The sequence below is a fragment of the Silurus aristotelis genome (genome assembly GCF_946808225.1).
Source record: "Silurus aristotelis genome assembly, chromosome: 4".
Classification (NCBI taxonomy): domain Eukaryota; kingdom Metazoa; phylum Chordata; class Actinopteri; order Siluriformes; family Siluridae; genus Silurus; species Silurus aristotelis.
In genome coordinates, this window is record NC_139577.1 from 2,437,744 (window position 1) to 2,462,351 (window position 24,608).

The window sequence follows — 24,608 nt, forward strand, 5'->3', positions numbered from 1 at the left end:
AACAATTGAACTAGATTAAGTTGACTTTGCTTCTCGCCGTTGATGTCTAATCTGTGCGTCTTGCCCGGATTTGTTCGACCTCCGAGGAAACAACAGAACAGACATTTCTGCTTCCTGGAACAACATTACTAAAGTATTACATGATTATAGTGCTTTCACATTTGAAAAATAGACTTATTCAGACAAATGTGTTTGTTAAGCGAATCTGATTTGTTTGCATTGATTTGTCCAAAAGTGGGGAGTGGTGGCTCCAGCGGTTAAATTGTGTTAAATTGTTTTTCGGGTTACCGATTGGAAGGTCAGGGGTTCAAGCCCCGGTATCGCCAAGCGGCCACTCTTGGGCCCTTGAGCAAGGCCCTTAACCCTCTATGCTCCAGGGGACCCTTACGAGAAAATAAACCTCGGAGCGACGTGGGGCCGCCTTCTGGTGGGCTCACCACCTGCAGGAGGGACCGTAAGGGACCGGTGCTGAGAGGATTGGGCAGCAGTCGAAGGCGGGGCCCTTGACAGCCCGATCCCTGGACACGGAGAAGTGTCTGGGGAATCTGCTTAGACTGCTGCCCCCGCGACCCGAATTACGGATAAGCGGGAGAAGATGAAATGATGAAATGAATGTCCAAAAGTGCTGCCTAATGGTTTAGAGGTAAAGGCTCTGGAATATTATTCAGAAGGTCAGGAATTTGGGTTTAATAAAACGTAGCATGCTTTCACATTTTACACAATTGCACAAGTGTCCTTTAAGAAAGTTTAAATTGATTCAGTCGACCTCCTTTGTCTTGTTGGGATTTATATTTGTACTGTAGAGGTGCGTACAGACACGTTTGCTAAATGACTGGAACGTCTTTACTAATAATAAAGCATTAAGAAGTTTGGCAGGTTGCTACAGATGCGGTTTGCAAGATGTGACCAACTTGCTGTTGCATCATGTTGCAACCTGATGTGATGTTGCCAACTCGCATCAAGCATCATGTACATTACACTTAAGGCACTGTTGATTTTGAAGGCCTCAAAAAGACCCTGGCACCACGTGTTTTGACGGCTGAAATAGGATTGGATAGAAATTTGAACAAAAACATATATAAATGAAAGCAGCTCAACTGAGAGAAAAGCTTCAAAATGAAAAGAATAGACGATTTGGAATAAATTAATGCATATTAATGAAAAAAAGTTTAAACGTAAGTCAGTGAATCTGATAGGGTTTAGATCAGCAGTGGTGGGCCTTCAAGAAGGTCAGTCAAAACAGTAATGCTTTTTTAATGAACCATTTATACCTTTGTGTTTTCTTTCCTGTAGAAATTGTACAAAAACACACAATTTGCCTTCGTTTTAAATCCCCAGGAAAATCTGGGGTCATTGTATGAGGTTAATATCGATCTTTTAGAGATTGTGTATGCAGTGCGACTGTGGCTCCAATGAAAGGAGACTTGCTTTAGTAATGACATTCATTCTCATGAGATTCCTGTCTGTGATGCAGCCCTTTGTTTACTCTATAATATTGATAGATTCTACAGCCGTTACGTCATAATTAAGGTATTAAGAGGGGGATTAGGACACTATAAGATAGATAGATAGATAGATAGATAGATAGATAGATAGATAGATAGATAGATAGATAGATAGATAGATAGATACTGTTTCGATTTGTTGTTTTTTTTTCTTCAGTGAAACTATCTGCTTGGGCGGGTCACGTGGTCGGGCGGGTCATGTGGTGGGGTGAGTCACGTGTTTCGGACGAGTCAGCGTCACCTGACTCAATACTTTAAGCTCGCGCTAGTGTCAATGAGCCGCAGTGCAGCAGCTACACAGACCGAAAACACTCGACGCCCACCAGAAGCGAGTCACTTCGGCGACAACCAACCAACCAACCAACCAACCAACCAACCATCCATCCAAACAACCCTAAGGGTTCCTGCTGTGAATCCAGGATGCTCCTGACGCTTCTCCTGGTCTCCACGGGTAAATAAAGCCTTTCCGTGTTTTTTCGTTATGACGTCGCGGTTCGGTTCAGTTACGCGTTTTGATTAGCCGTTAGCCAACATGGCGGAGCCAAATAGAGTGACGGTTATGTTTTTCTCCTCAAAAACATCATGGAGAAAAGGTTCACAGGAAGGCAGAGAAGTGGAAAGAAATAAAATAAGTGTTGTGGTTTATAACCGAGTCGCGACGTGTAAACCTGCTTCTTCTGTTTTACTTCAGGGAGGAGTTTGTCATATTAAACATCTTTTGTGGATGTTTTTTTTACATGGTGTTTCCTCCTTTTTAAATTTTTCACTTTCAGGCCCGGTAACACTGCAACATTAGTGCTCTGAGATCCATCAGCATTAAATATAATCATAATTATTAACTTCTAGAGTGAAAATTGTTTCCCCCCTCAGTGACTCATCAGATTATCTCTTCGCTCCTCTCACAGAGGTCAGCAGGTGTTCCTGTTCTGTTCCTCAGTAGCAGCAGCAGTCCAGGGAGTAGATCCAGGTTTAAATCAAGTCAAAGCCATATCTAGATACACCTGTTTGGATTTATTTTTAGCTTATTTGCAGCTGCTTGCAGAAAGATGCTTGTTTCATCCGAGTTTCAACAATCCATAGGTTTCAGCTAAGAGATCCTGTTCATGAAGTGAACAAGTTCAGATCTCCAGCATCATCACTATTATCACCATTTTTATTTTATTTTTTCCATGTTGTCGTCTAGTGTAGTACCTTGGTCCTCATGGAGCTTTTTTCAATCTGTGTACTGTATTGTATATGTTTGGATTGATGATAAAAGTCAAATTGACTTGACCAACCTGCCTCTGCTGGTTTCTTGAGTAAGGCCCCTTTACCCTCTCACCTGCTCAGGTGTTTGTAAGGTGTTCTGGATGAGGGCATCCACTAAAATCTGGCTTGGTTTTCAACAAAGTCTCTTCAATTTCTTCATGCCGGTTAATAAAGTTTTCAGGCACCTGTTTACTCTAAGCTGTGTTTTTCATTGTTATTGATTTTGAAAGAATGTGGTGGAGCAGCAGGGCAGAAGCTCCTGATGAAACCACTAAAAGTGTTTGGTCTTTCAACAACATTAAAACTAACTACAAAAGGATACAAGCACAATGGGGAACACTTTCATTTACACCACTCTGACGTTGATATGATTTTCTTGTCTGAATAAACCCGGCGTGTGATCCCTTATCATGTGGTGCTCTGAAGTCAATCCTGTACAAGGGTTGTGAATTGCGTTAGAAGGGAATGTGATTTTGAACTTCTTCTTAATGTTTCATGTCTTCATTTTCTGTTCCTTTTTTTCTTTTCTTTTTTCCGTCTCATTTCCCTCGCAGGTTTCACTTCAACTTTTGGTCATGAGAATAATTTCAGTAGTGTAGGCTTGGAGAGAAAAAAAATTAACAGTAACACTTTTTTTTTTTTTTTTTGCTGTTTGTTTATAAATAGGCTTGTGGAAAAGTTTGTAGGTTAAGATTTTTAATGTGAGAGCAGTGCATGGAGCTCAAGATTTAATCTCGTGTACAACTTTATCAGGCTCTATTTTTGACTATTGGGGGAGAGATCTGTGAAAACATGACCACTTCAGGGTTATTCTAATTTACTTCCTGTGGTTGTGATATTTTTTTCTTTTTTTTTTTTCCTTCTAGTTTGAATTCTACACTAATTGGATGAGGTTTTTAATGATTAAACTTGTTTTATTGTGCTTTTGAAATATGGGTCAAGGTGAACACTGGATTGCTGACATGCAGATCATGGGATTACATTTATTTATTTTTTGTTTTTGTTTGTCTCTTTAAACCGTATTCTGACTGAATTGTTATGACTATGAATGATGCCAGAGCAAATATAACATTTTGTTTTGTTTTCAAGTTCTATTGTCTGTAATTCATAGGAAGTAAATGATGCCTGGAGGTAGTTAGAGGAATATATTTACACATATATATATATTTTTTCAAACATCAGAGTTGCCACCAAAAGTAACATGTTTGGTCACGAACTAGAATTCTTTAAAATCAATTTCAAAAGACTTTATGATTTCAGGTCTTTATTTTTTTTTCTCCGGCCCCTATAGCTGATTCACATTTATTTATTTTATTGTACACCTGTGAAAAGATAAGTGGTAGACAAGAAGGGAAAAACATGGCTGCTAAAATGTCTCCTATTCAATATAACCAATAAGCCTTTTACCACAAATTATTGTGGCCAGTCCACCAATGATTTGGTCAGACAAGTTCTCAAAGCAGGGTGTGTCTTGGATCCTGTCCTTGTCACCCTCTTCTCTCTCTCGGTCGAGTTAAACATGCTCCTGAGGCTCCAGTGACCACTGTTCCTGCCCCTTTCCCCCCCGTGGATCTTCCCACTTCATCCAGGCCTGCCTGGATTGGACTGTAGTTGATGTCAACAGTCTCGTACACTGACTCAGAAATACACTTCGCTTTTGATCATCATCACTGCACCCCGCAACATTGTATACCCGCCACAAATGGACATTCGGTGTAACCCAGATGAGGATGGGTTCCCTCTTGAGTCTGGTTCCTCTCAAGGTTTCTTTCTTATGCCATCTCGGGGAGTTTTTCCTTGCCACAGTCGCCAGTCGCCACCGGCTCACTCATCAGGGACAAACTTACTCATAAAGAACATATTTACCTTTAATCACCGCATTATCTGTGTAAAGCTGCTTTGAGACAATGTTCATTGTTAAAAGCGCTATACAAATAAAAAGGAATTGAATTGTCCTGACTGAAAATTCTAATCCAAAACAGGTCTTTGTGTAGTTGTTGTGAACAGTTGGTTTATTTTTATTTTTTTGGGGGGGGAGGGGTATTAGTGGACCACAGCACAAAGCTTTTAATCTAACATGGAGCACTAACAGTCTTTTGCAAATAAGTACTCCAGCTTTGTAATGGCTGTTGCTCATTTTTCCTGACATTTGATCATGCTGCTGACTTGCATCGTGTGACTTGAGTCACTGATGGTTGCTCTGTTTTATTTTCTTCAAATTATATTGATTAAGACTTTACTTCACTGTTTATTTCTTTACCACTGTAAGTGTGATTTATGTAAATTGCTGAGCTATGATTGCCTCATGAAGATACTGCCTTATCTGGAGGTAAGCGGTTGCTTAAAAAGCCCCTTATTTCCCTGTTAGCGTTCTTGTCATGTGATGTTTGCCTTACACTCGTATTTGATCATAGCACCTCCTTTTTGTTTTTTTTCTCTCCCCTCCTGGATACCTGGGTGTTACCTTAAGGAAATGTCTGAGTGGCTGTTCATAGACTATGCAGTAGATACCTGTATTGGTCAGCCTTAAGGGGAATTTTGAGTTTGTGGTTACTCAAAATAAACAATATCATAGTTCCTCTCCAAAGCAGACTGTTCTGTTTTTGTCTGCAGTTCATTGTTAAACCGATTAACTAAATTTAAATCTTGTTGAAACCAGTTAACTTGTGTTCTAGCTATAGGGAAGTAGTAGCGCAGTAGTTTGACATGTTTTGATTTCTGATCAGGTAGTTGTGAGTTCAAATCCTAGCACTAGGTGATCGTCTCTTAAGACACAGCAGGTCATAAAAATGAGGGATATAGATAAGAGCATCCCCACACACTTGCTCTGAATGCATTGTTTTTGTGATTTGCATAGAGTCTCAGGCATGTCTTTTGTTTTAGAATTACACACACGCATGCTTATAAACGCATTCCATGCCTTGTGCAGGATAATAGCCAAGCTGATGAGAATTTTCTCTTTTCAGCTGTGGCCAGCCCTCTACTGGGAACTGAGCAGTGTGCCCGTGGACCCCAATACTGGTGCCAAAATGCCAAGACTGCTTCGATTTGCGGCGCGGTCTCCCATTGCCAACAAAATGTCTGGAACCAGCCTCATGTGGTCAGTTTTGGGTTGTTGCTTTGGCCTATAGCAAAAAACATATATTCTTTTTGTCTCTTCGATTAAATTTTTTTTTTTTTCTTTCTAGAGATCTGTGCCATGTGACCTATGCAAAGAGGTGTTGATTGTGGTGGACCAGTTGCTTAAGGACAATTCAACAGAGGTAAATTGGTAACGGCATGAAATTAAGATATTCCTCCCATATTATTTGACGACTGAATAAAATTGTTTCGACTGCCCAGCCTGGTGAATTGTTCATGCACCCTGATGGTCAAACGTGCAAAAGCAGTTTTTCTACTGATGCTAACCAATGTGACTATTGGCAGCGTTTAATGTTGTGTGTCTGTGTAGGCTGAGATCCTGAGCTACCTTGAGAAAACGTGCCAGTTGATTCCTGATGAAGGCCTGGCTGCTCAATGCAAAGAAGTTGTGGACAATTACTTCCCTGTCCTCGTTGACATCATTAAAGGAGAGCTGGTAAGTCGGACAGTGTCATTGACTGCAACTCCAGGGTTTTGTACATTATTGTCAGATTCTTGATGGTTCTATCTGTATGACAAGTTGTTTATTAAAACCCTACTCTTTAGATTAACCGTTACTGCTTATAGTTTTTGGGAAGTGAAATCTCTCAGGCATTGGGTGTAATGGTGGGTGAGAGGAACACAAATTTTTGTTCCTCTTCAGTTGTGAGCGTCTTCCTGTTCTGTGTGCGCTGAATGTTGATCAAATGTGGATTTATTTATTTATTTTTTTGTGTAATGTTTTTGTTCCGCTTATCTTCTCTTGTTTCAGGATAATCCAGATGTGGTCTGCAGTGCTCTTGGCCTGTGTGTTACCCAGCAGGAAGCTCTTGCCAAAGCTCAGCTAATGTCCAATGAGATTCCTGAGCTGGATCTGACCCAGAGGGCTAACCCCTTACTCCTTAACATCCCCCAGCTTCTTTACCCGAAGCAGAATGCTGAGAAGGAGACCACCACAGATGTGAGCTCGCTTCCCTTGCTCTGGTTCATAAGGGCATTTTGTTTCTTGGATATTAATTCTAATGGGGTTTTTTTTTTTTGGCTGAAGAATAATGTTGTGTGCGACGACTGCATAAAGTTCATCACCGACACTCAGGACGAGGCTAAGAAAAACGCCAGCTTTGTCAGCTCCCTGATTGAACAGATCGAGCACCAGTGTGACCTGATGGGTCCTGAATTTGCTGATATAGTAAGTGTTCAAATTCCATTTTTTTGGTGTTTTTTTGGAGTAAAATTCCACATATTAAATGTTATGAGCCTCATTTCCTGCAGATTATGGTCCCATTAAGCTTTATAAATTAATGAACACCATTTAAACCATATCTTAAACCTAGAACTTATACCAACAGTAATGCAAGCACTAAATACAAGCATATTTTACTCGAAACGTGAAGATCATGATGATTGAGGTATAACAATATCCTGCATCTTGTTCCCAGTGCAAACAGTATGTCGGCCAGTATGCCCCTCTTATTCTTCAGCAGCTCATGTCCATGGTGAGTACCACCTGGTTTGTTCAACCTTTAACACGTGTCAGGATATCCATATTTTCATTGTGCAGCTTTTTTTTTTTTTTTTTTTGTGTAATTTCAATATATTGAATTTAGGCTGAACTCTCTCTGATAAGCCCATGTCCAGTCTTTGAGCCACTCTGCCTGTCTGTTGTTTTCATTCATGGTTTCTAATAACTTTTCTCTTTATTTTATTCCCCCATTTATTTGCCTTCCTTTTCTCTTACTCCTTTTGCTTTCTCTTTGGGCGACAGGACAAGGTAGGTATCCGAATTCTGCTACTTTGACCTGGGTTTTCTTTTCTTTTTTCCCCTGTTTGAACTACATGCCTGTGGATGACCATTGCTAACCTGTGCTGTTTTTGTAGATATTTTACTTACAATGTGCACTAACTTGTTTTATAGTGGCCCATTACCTTCTACAGCTATACATACTTTTCAGAAGATCTTCAACACCTCGCTTAACTTTTACGTTGTTAACATGCCTCCAATAGGCTTATCATTTGCACCCCCCCCCCCCCCCCCTATTTATTTATTTTTATAAAGGAACACGGCCAGCTCAACTCGAGTCCTGGTTGTTTTTGAATTGGAGCAGGACTCAATACAAAATTTACCATTTGGCAGCAGTTTGCCACTTTACAATACTGTAAGCATTTAATTGTGGCTTTGAGACTGGAGTTGGGCTTCCTCACCCCTCCCCAAACCTTCACTCGCCAGCAGATATCGTGTTTCATCACAATAAGATTTATTAGAAATAATCCATGTATTTTGCATGTTACACAGGAGGCTATACATGTGCATTGCATGAATGAATTCTAAACATGCATGAATGCATCTAAAGCATCCGCCTACTACTTTGTTAAAAGCAGTTTGGTCCTAATACAGTTCTAACCGTATCAAGCTTCTAATGGTTGAGGCGTTAAGTGTCTGGTACCACTTGAGGTGGCAGTGTTCAGATACAGATATCATTGATATGTGGTTAAGCTTGGCAAGATCTAGTAATGTTCATTGGGAACAATGGATTTCTGTAACAAGCAGTCAGAATTTGGTGCAAAATAAGTAAAAAAAAAAATTTAATTCCGTTGTATTTGGACAACTAAAGCGCTTTTTTTTTTTTTTTTTTTTTTTTTTTGGTGTAAATTTTTTTATTAAGAAAGCATTTTAAATCAGTTTCTCTTGTATAATAAAAGTAGTCAAGTTTATTTCTATAGCGCTTTTCACAGGACATTGTATCAAAGCAGCTTCACAGAATTTAACAGTTAAGGTGAACGATGTGTATTTATCCCTGATGAGCAGCCATGGTGACTGTGGCAAGATAAATGCAGATTTGAAATGGGTCTGTAATTTGAGTGTGTCGGGATCCAAATTTGTTTTTTTAATCGGGGGCTTAATAACTGCTAACTTGGGTTTAGGGACATGACTTAAAGATGGTGAGGAGTTAATAATATTCAAAAGAGGCTCACCAGCTGTATAACACTTCCTTCAGTATTTTAGTTGGAGTGGTATGTAAGACATGTTGTTGTTTTTGGTTTTGCTGATAAGATCATACAGCTCTTCCTGTCCTATGCTTGTAAAGCAGTCTAGTTGTGGAGTTTTAGGGGAGATTGGATTAGGAGATACTGTCAGAGGTTGGATCTTCACAATTGTTTTTTGACTACTTTACTTTTTTTTTAATTTTTTTTTTAGTGAAGAGATTAGTCCTCACTACTAAACTGTGATGGAATACATTTTTCAGATACCTGATTTGTTGTCAATTTAGCTACTCTGTCTGTTATACCATGGTGCAGGTGTTTTCTCTAACCTTTTTTTTTTTTTTTTAACCAGACTGGGGCATCGGTGTCTAATGTGCTGGTGAGGATAAGGTCTATAATAGCAATTTCATCAAGATTGTTAGCATTTAGGGGTTTAGTGAGAGATTTTGGAGAAATCGGGCAGGTTATTTCGGAATCTTTCTGAACAAAAGGTCTGAAAGAAAACGAGCAAACTCTTGAAGCAAATCAACGTAGGGCCCTGGGGGTCTGTACACAGTGGCCAGAGCGAGAGATGGTATGGGTTTTCTATGCATTGAAAGTACAACTTTAAGAACTAGCACTTCAAATGATTTAAACCTGAATCGCCTGAACCCCCACGACCAGTCTGACGGGGCTCATGCTTATAAGCATATCCTGACACTGTAGATATGGGTTAAACGAGTCATTTGGTTTAAGCCAGTTCTTAGTGAGACCGAGTGTATCGAGATATTATCTGTGATCTCATTTACAATGAGTGCTTTGGGTGCAAGTGATCTAATGTTTGAAAGACCAAACTTTGTTTGCATATCTGGCATTTTTCAGTTTTAACTGCAGTAAGATTTATTTCTTGGTTTTACTATATGAGGAATAGACATGGTTTTTATAAGTTGGGCTGTGTGTGTACTTGTAACTATTTGGTTTGTTGTATAAATGGCAGTTGTAAATTGCATGATGTCTTACTTTCAGTCAGATGGTGTGAATCATCCTAGAGATGTTGTCTGATAGCACTGCTGCTCCAACTCTGCTGGTGTGCAGGCCATCAGGGCGGAAGAACGCTCCCAGAAAAAAACTCCAATTATCAATAGAGTAGTTTGTGTTCTTGACACCGAGTGCATTACTAAACTTCTCAATCCCTTGCTGGTAAGTGGGAAGAGGTCCTGACACTATGATCCTCGTTGTGGGTGATGTGTTGCGTACCGTCTCCATCAGGATCCTGAAATCCCTCTTTAAGATCTATTTGCCTTAGCCTGGTGGTGTTTGCTCCAGCATGGAGAACAACTGCTCTGAAGTTCTCATTCAGGATCGTGAGTACCTGTGCTGCAACATCGAGAACGAGAGCACGATAAAACCAGCAAATATGTACCTTACCTTTTGGCTCCGGGAGCGCTGGACAATGCTGGACGATGGAATCTCCAATAATCTCGGTATCGCGTTCCTTCTCGTGGAGAGGAGCGAAGCGGTTCTCGGTTGAGACCTCGAAGGCCGGTGGAGGGGGAGACGTCCCCGATCGGGGCTTGAATATTATAAAAAAAACCTAGTTTAATGTAGTCTCTACTACAACCACTGATAACAGTATCCTGAAGGCAAGAACTGTGCTGATCCAAGCAAAGTAGCAGTTTTTTCTTTTTTTTTTTCTTTGATATTTTTGCTAGTTGGTTTGAATGGAAGAGGGTTGTGCATCACTTGGCCACTTGCTTATCATAATGTGCACTAGATGGGGTAAATACCTCATACCAAATCTCATCCATGCTCCCTCTGCTTCTCCTGTAGCAACCCAAAGACATTTGTTAATAATTAATATTCAAGAGGCTCACCAGCTGTATAACACTTCCTTCAGTATTTTAGTTGGAGTGGTATGTAAGACATGTTGTTGTTTTTGGTTTTGCTGATAAGATCATACAGCTCTTCCTGTCCTATGCTTGTAAAGCAGTCTAGTTGTGGAGTTTTAGGGGAGATTGGATTAGGAGATACTGTCAGAGGTTGGATCTTCACAATTGTTTTTTGACTTTTTTATTTTTTTTTTAGTGAAGAGATTAGTCCTCACTACTAAACTGTGATGGAATACATTTTTCAGATACCTGATTTGTTGTCAATTTAGCTACTCTGTCTGTTATACCATGGTGCAGGTGTTTTCTCTAACCTTTTTTTTTTTTTTTAACCAGACTGGGGCATCGGTGTCTAATGTGCTGGTGAGGATAAGGTCTATAATAGCAATTTCATCAAGATTGTTAGCATTTAGGGGTTTAGTGAGAGATTTTGGAGAAATCGGGCAGGTTATTTCGGAATCTTTCTGAACAAAAGGTCTGAAAGAAAACGAGCAAACTCTTGAAGCAAATCAACGTAGGGCCCTGGGGGTCTGTTCACAGTGGCCAGAGCGAAATACCTCATACCAAATCTCATCCATGCTCCCTCTGCTTCTCCTGTAGCAACCCAAAGACATTTGTTGCCGTGCTGGTTTCTGTGACTCCACTCCCGAATTTGTGCCACTGATGAATCTTTTTCCTGCTAAATCCATCCCTGTGGAGAAAACCATCCCTGCAACTAAATTGGTGAAGGCTTCCTCCCTCAAACCTGCCACGGTAAAGTAACCAGTGTTTCTTCCGCTACAGATATTGTTGGCGCTACGGAATCCATGGGGTTTTGTTCCTGCTAAGCAAATCCTCTTTCTGGAGCGTTATTGTTAAACATCTGTATATGCTCTGTTTCTAGTCCTTTATCTATCAATTCATCGTTCATTGACCTAATTGTTTGTTTGGCTAAGCAGAAGATGGTGCGTGTCCGTGAATCCCCTCAATGTGCCATCTGTGAATTTGTGATGAAGGAGCTTGAAGGTATGATCCAGGACCAGAAAACCGAGGTATGACCTTCTTGTGCACTGTAGTATTCAGTATAAATATTCATAACATTTATTTCTAAACAATGCAACTAAGTTTGATCTGACTTTGCTATGGTCTTCCAGAAAGAAGTGATGCAAGCTGTGGAGAAGGTGTGTGGCCTCCTGCCTAGCACCCTTGCTGCTCAGTGCAAGGATTTCATTGAGAACTATGGCCAGGCAGTCATTGACCTGTTGGTCCAGGAAGCTGACCCCAAGACGATCTGTAGCATTTTGGGCCTGTGCAGAGAGTCAAGTCGTGCTTTTATCTGTGAGTTTCTATCTAAATATCCATTACACAAGGGTTCCAGGATTTTTACTCTTTTGGATTTGGGTTTTGATCACCTCTTCTGTATGCGTCGTTTTTTTTAGCTGTAATGGAGAAGGCTGAGTTTAAGGCTGGTGGGTTCTGTGATGTGTGCAAGATGGCCGTGCGCTACGTAGATGGCATTTTGGAGCAGAACGCCACAGAGGCCCAGATCGAGGAGGCTGTGAAAAAAGTCTGCAACTTTCTGCCTGATGAATATAAAACTCAGGTTGGTTTACATACGTGCATATTTGGTGCATGGCTGGTTGACAAATATACCCTTGTATTCAAGCGAGCTGTCAAATAACATGATGCAGACCTCAGAGAAACTCTTGGGTGGCTTTCAAAACTTTCTATAAAAATAGTGATTTGTTAACCTTCAACTGTGATTTTTACAAGAGTGAAAATTATTGTACTCCATGACCTGCCTTCAACGAAGCCCACCTTTTAAGGGCTGAAGAACATTGAATCACTGAGCATGTTTTTCTGTCTACAGTGTGACCAGCTAATTGAGCAGTATGAGCCTATGATTGTCCAGTTGCTTCTCCAAGCTCTCGACCCTGAATTTGTCTGCATGGTAAGATCCCCAATCATGCATACATGTCTTACAGGTTTCAAATTTAAGCCAAGAACTCTTGTTTTATATCCTAGTTGTTTAGAAAGTAGTTTAGTTCCTACATGTTGTCGCTCTTGGAGAGCGAAAGCAAGCCCTTCATTTACATGTGTGTGATCTACTATTGTAGAAACTAGGTGCATGCCCTGGAGCACTGAGGATGCTGCTGGGTTTTGAGCAGTGCAGCTGGGGCCCAGCCTTCTGGTGCAAGAACATTGAAACAGCCACTCGCTGCAATGTGAGTATTCTGTTTGTGGTCTATAGTGGATTTGACCGATGGCTCGTACTTTGCCAATAACCGATGAATCAAACGATATGCATGTTTTTATTTAGTATCCATTTTAAAAACGAACACTCCATGTGAAATAGTACTGAACATTATTACAAAAATAGAACAATCATAATTGTGAAACTAAATATCATATTAATAAATTGAGGAAAATAAGATGTGCATACAAAATGTAACACTCGGGGGGGCGGGAAATGGTTGCATCCAAAATGAACAGAATATGGAATCACTGGAAAAACCCGCAACCCGGGAAAAACATTGTGTGGATTTTTGTTCCAATCAACTATCGGTAAAAAAAAACCTGATAAATCAGATGACCATAAAGATTCTATTATACTTGTCTAGAAACACATTAAATACTTTGTGTAATAACGGCCTAGATAATAAAATTAGACTACTCTGATGTATTAAAGTATTTTAGTGTTTATTAGTAAATGAAATGCATTTAATGAACATGTAACTCATGATCTACATATGCTTGTTTATCTTATCAGCCAATTATGTCTGCAGCATAATCCATAAAATCAAACGCATGCCAGTAGCTTCAGTAACATTCATGTTGAGATGCATTTCTTCTCAAAACCCAAAAAATAAATTATTTATTTATGAAATAATCATAAATATGGCATGGCCTTGTTTTTAGCATCTCATAGTCTGTATACTTTCTTGTCCCAATCTGGTCATTTTTCCTTTGACCCCTCTCTCTTTCTTTGAACGCTTTCAAACTGTATATTCTTGATATTTGTGCTGCAGCCACATGATTGGCATTTTTTCTTTCGTCCCTTTAAAGATGAGCAGGTGTATGTGTCTATTAAATGTGATTGTGTTCTACAAAACAAAGAAATTGTTTACAATCTTTTAATTATTGTATTTCAGGCGGTGACCCACTGCAGACGTCACATTTGGAGTTAAAGCGGAGCGGCGTGCAATTAACGGAGCTAAAGGAGAATGTCTGTAGCGCGGTGTCTGGGTTTTACAGCCTGTCTTGGTTTTATTTTAGAAAATGAGAAATTAATTTGTGCTATTAATGTAATTTGAGTCATTCTGGGGAGTTACCACTTAAGGGGTGGTTAAAAGTACTATGCAGGAGGTTGAGAGATGGAGAAGGTGAGGGAAGGGTTTTTTTGTTTTTTTCTTTTTTTTTATTAATAAAAAGGTGAACTTTTACCTGACTCAACTGCTGACATTTTGATCCTTGTGTATGTGGGTGGGCATTCAACATGTTTTGTGCCTTGAGAAAAGAAGCCTGAGACCTCTGAATAAAGACAGTTTTAACTCTCTTCAAAAGGAAAACCTGCCCTTTTAAATGCTACAGTATAACTGAATGAGCTTTCATTTTTACTGACTAAAATATTTCATCTTTAATTGAAATGTTTATCACTGTTTCATCTAGCATCTGTTAATTTCAGTTTGAAGTTTGTGATCTCAAACCAAGGTTTTTTTTTTTTTTTTTAATCCGCTTTTGTTTTGTATTGGTTGTGATCCTGAGCTTCATTGTTTCAATCCTGATTCTGAGTTGCTTGTTGAAATCTGTAAAGAATTTTTAATAGAAATTAAAACAGATTGGTCCTGATCTCGAGTGGTTCATTGAACATAATAGTCCAGAGTTTAAACTAATCTTTAAATGCTTGTAAGAAATAGTTGGTTTTATATTTTTTTGGTGGGTGAGTTTTTAAAAACAGGATTTTGAACAAAACATTCAGCACTACTGAATTTGCCTGAAGTAGACTGGTAACTAGCTGATGTGTTACATGAATATAAATTTGCATACATTCTCTACATTTGCATACATTATCGTCACTTTTGGACGATAAAATGGAGAAGTTTGGGTGATCTGGAGATGGTGAAGCTGGAAGTGGATAGGATTAGTAAGGAGGACGTGAGAGCAGCAACAAAGAGGATGAAGAGTGGAAAGTCGATTATTTAACCAGATTGTTTAACACGTTTTTGGAAGGTGAGCGGATACCCGAGGAATGGAAAAGGAGTGTGCTGGTACTGGTTTTTAAGAATAAGGGGGATGTGCAGACCTGCAGTAACTACAGGGGAATAAAGTTGATCATATTCACACTCCTAAAGTCTTCTGCGAATGTTGAAATGTGATGCCTTCAGCCCTGCACTGTGCCTTGTTGGGGTCGGTGAGTGTTAAAGATCAGCTGATGCCATTTCCTTGGTACCTCAGTGATTTCTTTTGAGCAGTGAAATCCAAATTTTGTGCAATGAATGATTTAGCTTCTTTTGCCAGTTTTAGAATAGTTACCATGCTTTATTATGATGGCATATGGCCTACTGACAGTGTAAAACCAGGCTTAATAACTACAGTAATAGGGAAGTATGCGAACAAACAGTAAAAAAAAAATCACAATTTATTTTATCTAGAATGGTGTTGAATTCAAAACCAGTAGATGGCACTGTGGGGTTCAGGATGGATTGAAACGTGTTTGCATTTGGAAATATAACATTGTGCAAGATGCACAACTGATTTAGTCAGATTTAGTTGCTATAACCGGGGGAGGCTAAACAATTAAATACGAATTGTTACGAAGGAATTTTTTCCTCATCACATCAGTATTGTTTTGTGGATATCAAAATTCAAATCAAATATCAATATCAATCAAAATTTTTAGAATAAAATGAAAACAAAAAAAAATCTGAATCCGAACCGTTTTTTTTTTTTTTGCCAAATGAATTTGGTGACAGAAGCTTTTAGGTACAACAATATTTAATTGTATTATGCACAGGATGACGTGTAATCGCTAAATTATATATATTGATCATATATCATATATATACATCATAAAATATATATATATAAAAAAATGACTGTTTTATATGTATGAATTTCAATAGAATAGGACTGAACAGTGAACAACACAATAAATGTAGTAATAATAATAATAGTAGTAACAATATTGACCATAACATTATGGCAATATAACACATGCAAATACACTGTATGTACACCAACATGTATTAAACAGTGGTTTAAATGCTACAGTATATATATATGTTCAATATGCGTTCAAATAGTTGATTTACAAGAACCAGAGGTCCGAAAAAAACCAACATATAGGTGTTACAGAAACATCTGGATTCAGTGCATCAAAAACGGTTAGCAGTTATAACGCAGTACATTTCTAGTGGACATTATAAAACTGCTCAACTAAATTAATCTTAAACATTGGATTTATAATATAATTTAATGTATGATTTATTCATATTTTTGCTAACTCATATCACTTATTATTTCCTTCCTTTTTATTTTCACAAATGACATTTACAACGTGAGGGGTACAATGCCAAAGATCTGTACTGAATATCCTAGGAACATTATAATGCTGGATATACAGTTGTGTAACCTGTGCCATAAGCATTATATGACAGGCTCAATAAGTACAGTAATAGATATGAGATTATATTAAAATTAGCTCTGTGCTTCAGTTCCAAGCATCCGTCTACCTCATTTTTAGCAATAGCAAACTATAAGAAGTCCAGTTCTCTGAGCAGATGTTCCCTGAGGTGATGTCTCAAGGTGCTTCATCAGTGCTACCAGTTTGTAGTCATTCAGGTCCCTTTGGATTTTTCTTCCAGGATAATGAAACTAGACAAATTATATTTAAAAGTGATGGCACATTTATTTCATTTTCACAGCTGTAGATCTTCACGCAGCTGGACTGCACATGCGTTTAGGAATTTAACAACCACAACAATCATTAGGCCGCTTTTCCTAAATGGACCTTCTCACATGCTCAGGTGGGATGGACTGTTTTGAGGAGGGAAGGGACAGGACTTCAGACAAGGTGTTGGGTAGGTAAGTTGATTATCAGACCTATTGAAAATCTAATGATTGGCTATTAAAATGATTCAATATTGAATCTATATTGCTTCCTCTCTAAAGTACTCTAATGCACATGCGTCAAACGCAAGGCCAAGGAGATGATTTTATATAGATCTATTATTATTGTTGTTAATGGCCCGGCGATATGTAGCGCTGATAACACAAACTACATATTAATAATTACTACATAATAATGTAATAAAAAAAACTCCAGGCCCCAAATATGGTAATAAATCAAATCTTCTTGGAAATCTTTTGTAGCTACGTATTAAAATACTCAATTTAAATATGTTTAATCTTCTTCTTTCGGCTTCTCCCATTAGGGGGCGCCACAGCGGATCATCCGTCTCCATACCACCCTGTCCTCTACATCTGCCTCTTTCACACCAACTACCTGCATGTCTTCCCTCACCACATCCATAAACCTCCTCCTTGGTCTTCCTCTTTTCCTCCTTCCTGGTGGCTCCATCCTCAGCATTCTCCTACTGATATACCCCATGTCCCTCCTCTGCACATGTCCAAACCATCTCAATCTCACCTCCCTCACCTTGTCTCCAAAACGTCCTACATGCGCTGTCCCTCTAATAAACTCTTTTCTAATCCTGTCCATCGTCATCACTCCCAACGAAAACCTCAACATCTTCAGCTCTGCTACCTCCAGCTCCACCTCCTGTCTTTTACTCAACGCCACTGTCTCTAAACCTACAACATCCCAGGTTTCACCACAGTCCTATAAACTTTCCCTTTCTCTCTCACAGATACTCTTCTATCACAAATCACTCCTGCTATCACTCTTCTCCACCCACTCCACCCTGCCTGCACTCTTTTCTTCACTTCTCTAACACACTCTCCATTACTTTGCACTGTTGACCCCAGGTATCTGAACTCCTCCACCTTCTCCACCTCTTCTCCCTGCAACCGCACCCCTTCACTGCCCTCCCTCTCATTCACACACATGTACTGTCTTACTCCTACTGACTTTCATTCCCCTCCTCTCCAGCGCATATCTTCACCTCTCCAGGATCTTCTCAACCTGCTCCCTACTCTCACCACAAATCATCAGTTTAATAGCATTTTATATACATCACCTGCTGCATATTTTACACCCATTGACTGTGTGTCACGTTTTGTGAACCAAATTGCTCTGAAGTCTTGTAGCTTTTGAAACCAGAAATACTAAAAACACCACACCAGAATCCAGTTTTGCACTCACTTATATGCGTTCTGAAGCTGTCACAGAACCATAACCATATATGAGCTCCTGAAGGTTGTACATATTTATAGAACCTGCTATAGGGACAAGATCCTTTTCCTTATATGACCGTTTTCCAAGCTTTAAATAGTTCGCTTTATTCTTTACACACTGCAATCCTCACACAGTCAAATACATAACGCATAAGAGAAAACGGTTCTATTATTATGTATTATATTGATTAAGATCAGTGAATGTATTCACTTGCTGCATTCTTAAAACTCAATAAATGTTTGTAACTTTTGTGATATTCGTGAGAAAATCTCTCAGTAATCCTAAGTGTGAAAAGACAGATCTCACATTTGTGCAGCCACTTTTGGAAAATGCAACAGATGCTTTATTGTAATGAAAAAATTGATTATTAAAAAGGACTACATTATGTTGAATTGTCTTCTTTGAACAAATGTAATTTTATTTATTTATTTATTTATATACGTATAAATGTTGATTTGCTGGTGTAAATGGGATCATTTTTCTGTCCTGTAAATTTCCCAGGTAAATTTCCTGTAAATCTCTCCACCACCATGCTCGACAGTTTATATGTATGGTGATCTGCTGGTGTCTACCAAAAAATCTCCATCTCATCAGTTTATTATATTCTTAATAGAACATAGGAAACATATAAAATGTTAAACTGCAGAAATGTACTTTTTTTTTTTGGGAAAAATAATGTCATTCAAAACTGTTGCATGTTAATTGGTCATTAACATGATTGGATATAAAAAATATATCTTAGAGAGTTAGAAGTAAAGATTGAGTTTCACCAATCTGTGAAAGCGGCTACAAATTGTGGAACATTCATTCATTCATTCATTTTCTCCCGCTCATCCGTAATTCAGGTCGTGGGGGCAGCAGTCTAAGCAGGCCACCGCCTTCGACTGCTGCCCAATCCTCACAGCACCGTCCCTTACGGTCCCTCCTGCAGGTGGTGAGCCCACGGGAAGGCGGCCCTACGTCACGGACCTTGATATTTCCCCTCATAAGGGACCCCCGGAGCATAGAGGGTTAAGGGCCTTGCTCAAGGGCCCAAGAGTAGCAGCTTGGCGATACCGGGGCTTGAACCCCAGACCTTCCGATCGGCAACCCAGCGCCTTAACCGCTGGAGCCACCACTCCCCCTCAATTGTGGAACGGTTTGAAAAAATTTTTTCTCAACATCAACAGACATTAAATCAGTACAGTACATTATATCATGAAAATATCCAAAGAATCTGGAAAAAAAAAATCGCAATGCAAAAAAAAGAAAAGGACAAAAATCTGAATATGATGCTGTAATGGAAATCACTGCATGGGCTCTGAAACACCTCCAGGAATCAGTGTCTAAACACTGATTTCTGAAAACATAAACTATACTGATTATACTACCTATGCAAAGTCATAAAAATAAATGTGTTTGCAAGTTTCTGTGTGTGTGTGTGTGTGTGTGTGTGTGTGTGTGTGTGTGTGTGTGTGTGTGTGTGTGTGTGTGTGTGTGTGTGTGTGTGTGTGTGTGTGTGTGTGTGTGTGATATTGGGTGACGTGTGATTGAGTGGGCAGTGTGCTACTCGTTCACCAGTTTGTAACCTGAGTTTGTTTTATTTGTGACTGGATTTCATCAGCAGGAGGTTTACAGAATCATGAAGCTGTTGAGCAAGGAGGACCTGAAGAAAGCAGAGGAAGCTCTCAGACATTACTTTCCCCAGTCTCAACAGGTCTGTAAACAACACTAAATTAACTTTATAACACTGATCTGACTTTAAATGAGTGTTTCACTGTGTTTATCTGCCAGGCACATGTTGTTAAAGGAAGCACATGATGATATGCTAAAATAATATAATTGTACATTTTTGGACATTTCATTCATATAATACCAAAGACGGTAAAAATCTGCTATTTGAGTTTGCATGTTAGATAATGACAGCCGATAAAGGTCATTTTCAAAGGACAGTGTTATAAATGATTTAATGTATACATTGAGGCTTGTAGAATCCAGGAATCGGTTTGTTATCTTAACCTGGTAGTTTGCAACATCAGGTAAATACTGAACCTAGTAACCTTGTGCTTTTCAATAAAAAGCATATTTGCAATACCCCTGTGATGAACTACAAAAAATACTCAAATAATATAAAAAAAATATATTTCTGAATAAAAAAAGGAGTTTAAAAAAAAAAGCACAGTCCAAAATAAAAGATCAGAGTTTCCATTAAAAAAAAAAATCTTGTTCTCGATCACAATATTTCAATTGTGATATTTAACAATAAGCAATTGCCGATCATTTGTTGATCAAATTAGATTTTCCTCTATTTTTAGTTAGGGTTAGAATCATGTTTTATTGATCAACCATTAAAGTACATTTTCAAATGTAAGTTTAACCTGTTGTTTAATTAATTAATGTTTAACCTGCCCCTATTTCTCCATGTTCCCAAATACCCCATCCCTAAAAGTGATCAAATGAACCCTTACATTTATATCATGTGACATTTGGTGCTAGTCCTAATCTTTAACCGCATTCTAGATAAGAATGTGAAAATCAGGAGAAGTGCAGAACAATAAAGGTGTTGAGCAATCAGAAGATGTAGGAAGTTGAGGAAGCACTCAGTCAAAACTATAATAAAAGAGGTCTGTAAATCATAACATTATAATTGTCTCTGTAAAATATTCCTTGCTGATTTTTGGTATTAGGAATTGTTTTATATATGCATATCTGATGCAAAAAAAATGGAAACTAAGATTTAAAAAAGACCTTATTGTTCTCTAGTGCATCATAATATAAGATCTGCATAGGCTCATAATATTTTAAGTATGATATTCAGCAATAGACAATGGATTATTACTTGTTAGGATCATATTTTAGTGATCAGCCAGAACAGAACATTTTACTCAAATATCTGTTGTTTAACTCACCCTCCATTTCTCCCCTGGTATTCGGAAGTGTTTCAGGCATTCCTTATTGCGCTAAATGTGTTTTATCATTAGACTCTCGAGACTGTTAGGATAAATGATTGCAGATTGTACAGCAGATTTAAAGAGGCAAACACAATGCTCAAATGTTCACAGTAATAAATCTTAAGGTGCTAAAGTAAGACTTTGTACTTTTTATATCCTCAGGTGTACGGATATGTTTCTGCTATCAATCAAGTAGAAGCTGACCCCACAGATGTACTGGTGGACCAGTGGCCAGATTTCGATGTGCTACTTATAAAACCAAGACGGCGGAAGGTACTGCGAAGGATAATTTCAATACGCAAATGCTTGGGGTTTAAAGTAAAATATGTAAACCATATGCAAATGTAACCATATATCTCCATTGTAATAGTTTGACCTGTTTCTCTTATACACAGAAACCAGACTTTTTAAAAGACGTGTGCATTTTTACCAAGGACAAAACATCCCTAATGAACATATTACTCAGGACAGACATTCTTGACTGGAAGCAGTACCAGTGTCTAAGTATTAATTAATTCATTATTAATTAATTAATTTTTATTACAGCTTTACAAAGACCCCCCTCTGATTCTAAACGTGTCGTTTAACCCTATAACCTAAAACATATTTGTTTAGGTGCTGACCTGCAATATGAGGAACCATTAATGGCTGTAGCGATGAACAAATTTGTACCAATGAAAAACATATGTTCCTGCAACCAATTAAATTTGCAAGATCCATCAAAGCTTACACTTGACAGGTACATGGTTTGCTGTTATCCATTCAGTGCAAATAATTTCAGTTTTACCCTCCACTCTTTACAATGACTTGTTGGAAAGTTCAGCCTGCTTCCACAGGACCTCTAAAAACTTTTATAATATTTTAGAACTGTCATACGGGATCCAAAACCTGTCGCTTTAGTTTTTAGTATCTCGTTTCGAGTGTAGGTTATTTTACTTAGACCACATGTACAAGGGAGAAAGAATGCACACTCTTCTTTTTTCGAAATGGCCTTATAACCCTTCACAGTTTGTTTCAACAGATTCTGTTGTCACATGAGCTTATTTGCTTAAATCTAAGTAAGGTGTAGTTTCGATAGCATCAAAGAATTATTGTATAGCCAAAATATTTTGGTCCTGAGAGAAATAATATACAGTGCAAAACCCTTTTACTTTTAAAAAATTGTTTATGTTGCAGCCTGATATTACACTCAGCACCTCGTAAAGTGAAAAAAAAAATATTAATATCACGTGTACAAAAGTATTCAAACACTTTGCAACAAGACTTGCCATTTAGCTTAGTTGACCCGATTCTCTTGAGCTTTGCTAAGATGTTTCTACACCTTGTCTGAAGTCCATTTTTGTTATATTGAATTGATGGGACATGTTTTGGATAGGCACACGCCTCTCTATAGAAGGCCTCACAGCTGGCAATGCATATCAGAGCTAAATCCCAAATCCCTGTGGTGGCAGCATGGTGGTGGCAGCAGGGAGCAGGAGACTGGTTAGGGTTGAGGGAAAGCTAAATGGAGCAAAGTACAGAGATATATTCAATAAAAACCTGTTTCACAGTGCTCATAACCTCAGACTTTGGCTTAAGGCTCACCTTCCGTTCACATGACAACGACCCTGGGCACACAGCCAAGACAACACAGGATTGTCTCAGGGATAATCTGTGAATCTGCCCAGCCAGAGCCCTAACTTGAACCCTATTGAACATCTCTGGAGAGACCTGAAAGTGGCCGACCACTGATGGTCCGCATCCAACCTTACCCAGCTTGAGAGGATTTGCCATGAAGAATGGCAGAAATTCCTCAAACCTTGGTGTGCTTAGCTTGTTGCAACCTACCCAAAAATATGCGAAGCTGTAATTGTTGCTAAAGGTGCTGCTACTAAATAGATTAAAGGGTCTAAATACTTATGTACATGGGATATTTCAGATTTCTTTTTACATACATTTACAGAAACTAACTAGTTTAGATCGATCATCATTTATAGAGTAATAGCAAATTCCAAGAGACCTGTTTGGTGGCGTATGGTGGCGAATTTGCTATTACTCTATAAATGATGATCGAGCTAAACTAATTAGTTTCTGTAAATGTAACTAGTTTCTAGTCAAACAAAGTCGAACAAATTCAAACAAAGAAAACCAATCTCTTCCTCAACCTCTACAGATCATCTGTTCAAGTGTCACCACTGAAGGAGTCCCACATTGCTCTGGTCTGTAGCACATGGAAGTTTGCCGGAACACAGACGAAAAGGCTACGCTAAAGTCTTGGTCAACGTTCTGGCAAAGAAACTGCATTCAGAGGGTTATCCGGTCTACTGCTTCATTGAAGAGGAGAACCAGGCATCCTACAAGCTCTTTACAAGTTTAGGCTTTACTGAGGTTCCATCATTCAGGAATGCTTGGTTTTCCGTCAATGAAATCTGAATCACTGAGTCACTGAATCAGTACTTTAGGACGAGGAACGTTCTTAAAGATGGTGTTCACTGCACATACCATATGTTATCCATTTATACCTCATGACAATATGAGCCAGTATGTTGTCCATTTATACCTCATAACTTAATTTCTGATTTATCATAATAATACTGCAACTCCATGTATTCTTTTGATATTTTGAAACAATCTGATAATGATCTTTGGGTAATTTAGTAAAGTTTTTACAAATCTTTATAGATCAAGCTCTTTTTATGGCTCTATAAAAATGATTTTGTTTTTGTTTTATGTAAAACTATAACCATTGAATTAATGAAAAGAAATGCTTTAAATAAAAAATCTATCTTATCTGCATAAGTATTCAACCCTCATGTGACGTATACAAACTTCTCAAACTAATTTCTGTGGCCAGTACTGAACTAGATAAGCCTGCATAATAATCCATGATCTTTGAGGCTTGTATCTAAGATTGTGGATATCATAAAAGTTATGGAACGCTGCAGATCAGTTCTCGTAGGATTTGTGGTTTGAATTTTTCGACAATGATGCACACTCAAAGACATAATTACGCAATTTATTTCCCCTTTATTTTAAGTCTACACTGACTGTTTTCACAACTAAAAGGTAGGTAAAAGAGTATTAAAATTTGGTCAATGAAGGCACCTGCACACGTTTGTGGACGCTTGACCATCACACCCATATGTGTAAAGGTCAAGCGGCCACTGGAACAAAAAACACAATGCGGTTCCTGCATGGAAGCTTCTAAAGATGAAGTGCAAGAATTTAAGTGTCCTGCCCAGCGCTCTGACCTAAACCCCAGTGAATACCTTTGGGATAAATTTAATACAAGCTGTCTACAAGTTTCCTCACCTACATCGATCAGGCATAACATTATGACCATCTGCCTAATATTGTGTTGGTCTGCTTTTGCTGCCAAAACAGTCCTGATTTGTCGAGCATTAACAGCATGAACGTCTTTAGCAGTTTGAGCTACAGGAGCTCGTCTGTTGGATCGGACCACACGGACCAGCCTTCGCTACCCACGTGTATCAGTGAGCCTCGGCCGCCCACGACCCTGTCGCCGGTTCACCACCGTTCCTTGGAGCACTTTTGATAGATACTGACCACTGCATACCGGGAACAGCCCACAAGAGCTGCAGTTTTGGAGATGCTCTGACTTAATTGTCTAGACATCACAATT

General features: G+C 38.8%; 1 protein-coding gene and 1 pseudogene across 4 annotated transcripts; both read left to right on the forward strand.

The window, feature by feature from the left end:
• The first annotated feature begins 1,765 nt into the window (after nucleotides 1-1,765).
• On the forward strand, nucleotides 1,766-14,548 carry psap (prosaposin). Of its 3 annotated transcripts, XM_083540477.1 has the most exons (15): nucleotides 1,766-1,853; nucleotides 1,890-1,956; nucleotides 5,720-5,853; nucleotides 5,942-6,016; nucleotides 6,205-6,330; nucleotides 6,646-6,834; nucleotides 6,922-7,062; nucleotides 7,313-7,369; nucleotides 11,321-11,473; nucleotides 11,656-11,751; nucleotides 11,854-12,037; nucleotides 12,139-12,302; nucleotides 12,570-12,650; nucleotides 12,817-12,924; nucleotides 13,852-14,548. In XM_083540477.1, the coding sequence occupies exons 2-15, from the start codon at nucleotides 1,926-1,928 to the stop codon at nucleotides 13,885-13,887; spliced, it is 1,575 nt and encodes a 524-aa protein (XP_083396603.1). In that variant the 5' UTR covers nucleotides 1,766-1,853; nucleotides 1,890-1,925; the 3' UTR covers nucleotides 13,888-14,548. The 3 variants fall into 3 exon arrangements, with proteins under 3 accessions (XP_083396603.1, XP_083396602.1, XP_083396604.1); XM_083540476.1 differs by lacking the exon at nucleotides 1,766-1,853 and having other exon boundaries at nucleotides 1,879-1,956; XM_083540478.1 differs by lacking the exon at nucleotides 1,766-1,853 and having other exon boundaries at nucleotides 1,879-1,956; nucleotides 11,659-11,751.
• Nucleotides 14,549-19,609: 5,061 nt separating this feature from the next.
• LOC310725540 (glycine N-acyltransferase-like protein) lies at nucleotides 19,610-23,853 on the forward strand (annotated as a pseudogene). Its single transcript, XR_014538285.1, has 5 exons — nucleotides 19,610-19,752; nucleotides 21,149-21,259; nucleotides 21,382-21,490; nucleotides 21,602-21,725; nucleotides 23,139-23,853. The product of XR_014538285.1 is annotated as a glycine N-acyltransferase-like protein (transcript).
• Nucleotides 23,854-24,608: the final 755 nt, after the last annotated feature.

What these genes read in the sequence shown, in the direction of transcription:
- psap (XM_083540477.1), top strand. Translation starts at nt 1,926, where the DNA reads ATGCTCCTGACGCTTCTCCTGGTCTCCACGG. An exon ending in GCTTCTCCTGGTCTCCACGG is followed by an intron (nt 1,957 to 5,719) that starts GTAAATAAAGCC and finishes TTCTCTTTTCAG; the next exon opens with CTGTGGCCAGCCCTCTACTG. An exon ending in ACATCATTAAAGGAGAGCTG is followed by an intron (nt 6,331 to 6,645) that starts GTAAGTCGGACA and finishes CTCTTGTTTCAG; the next exon opens with GATAATCCAGATGTGGTCTG.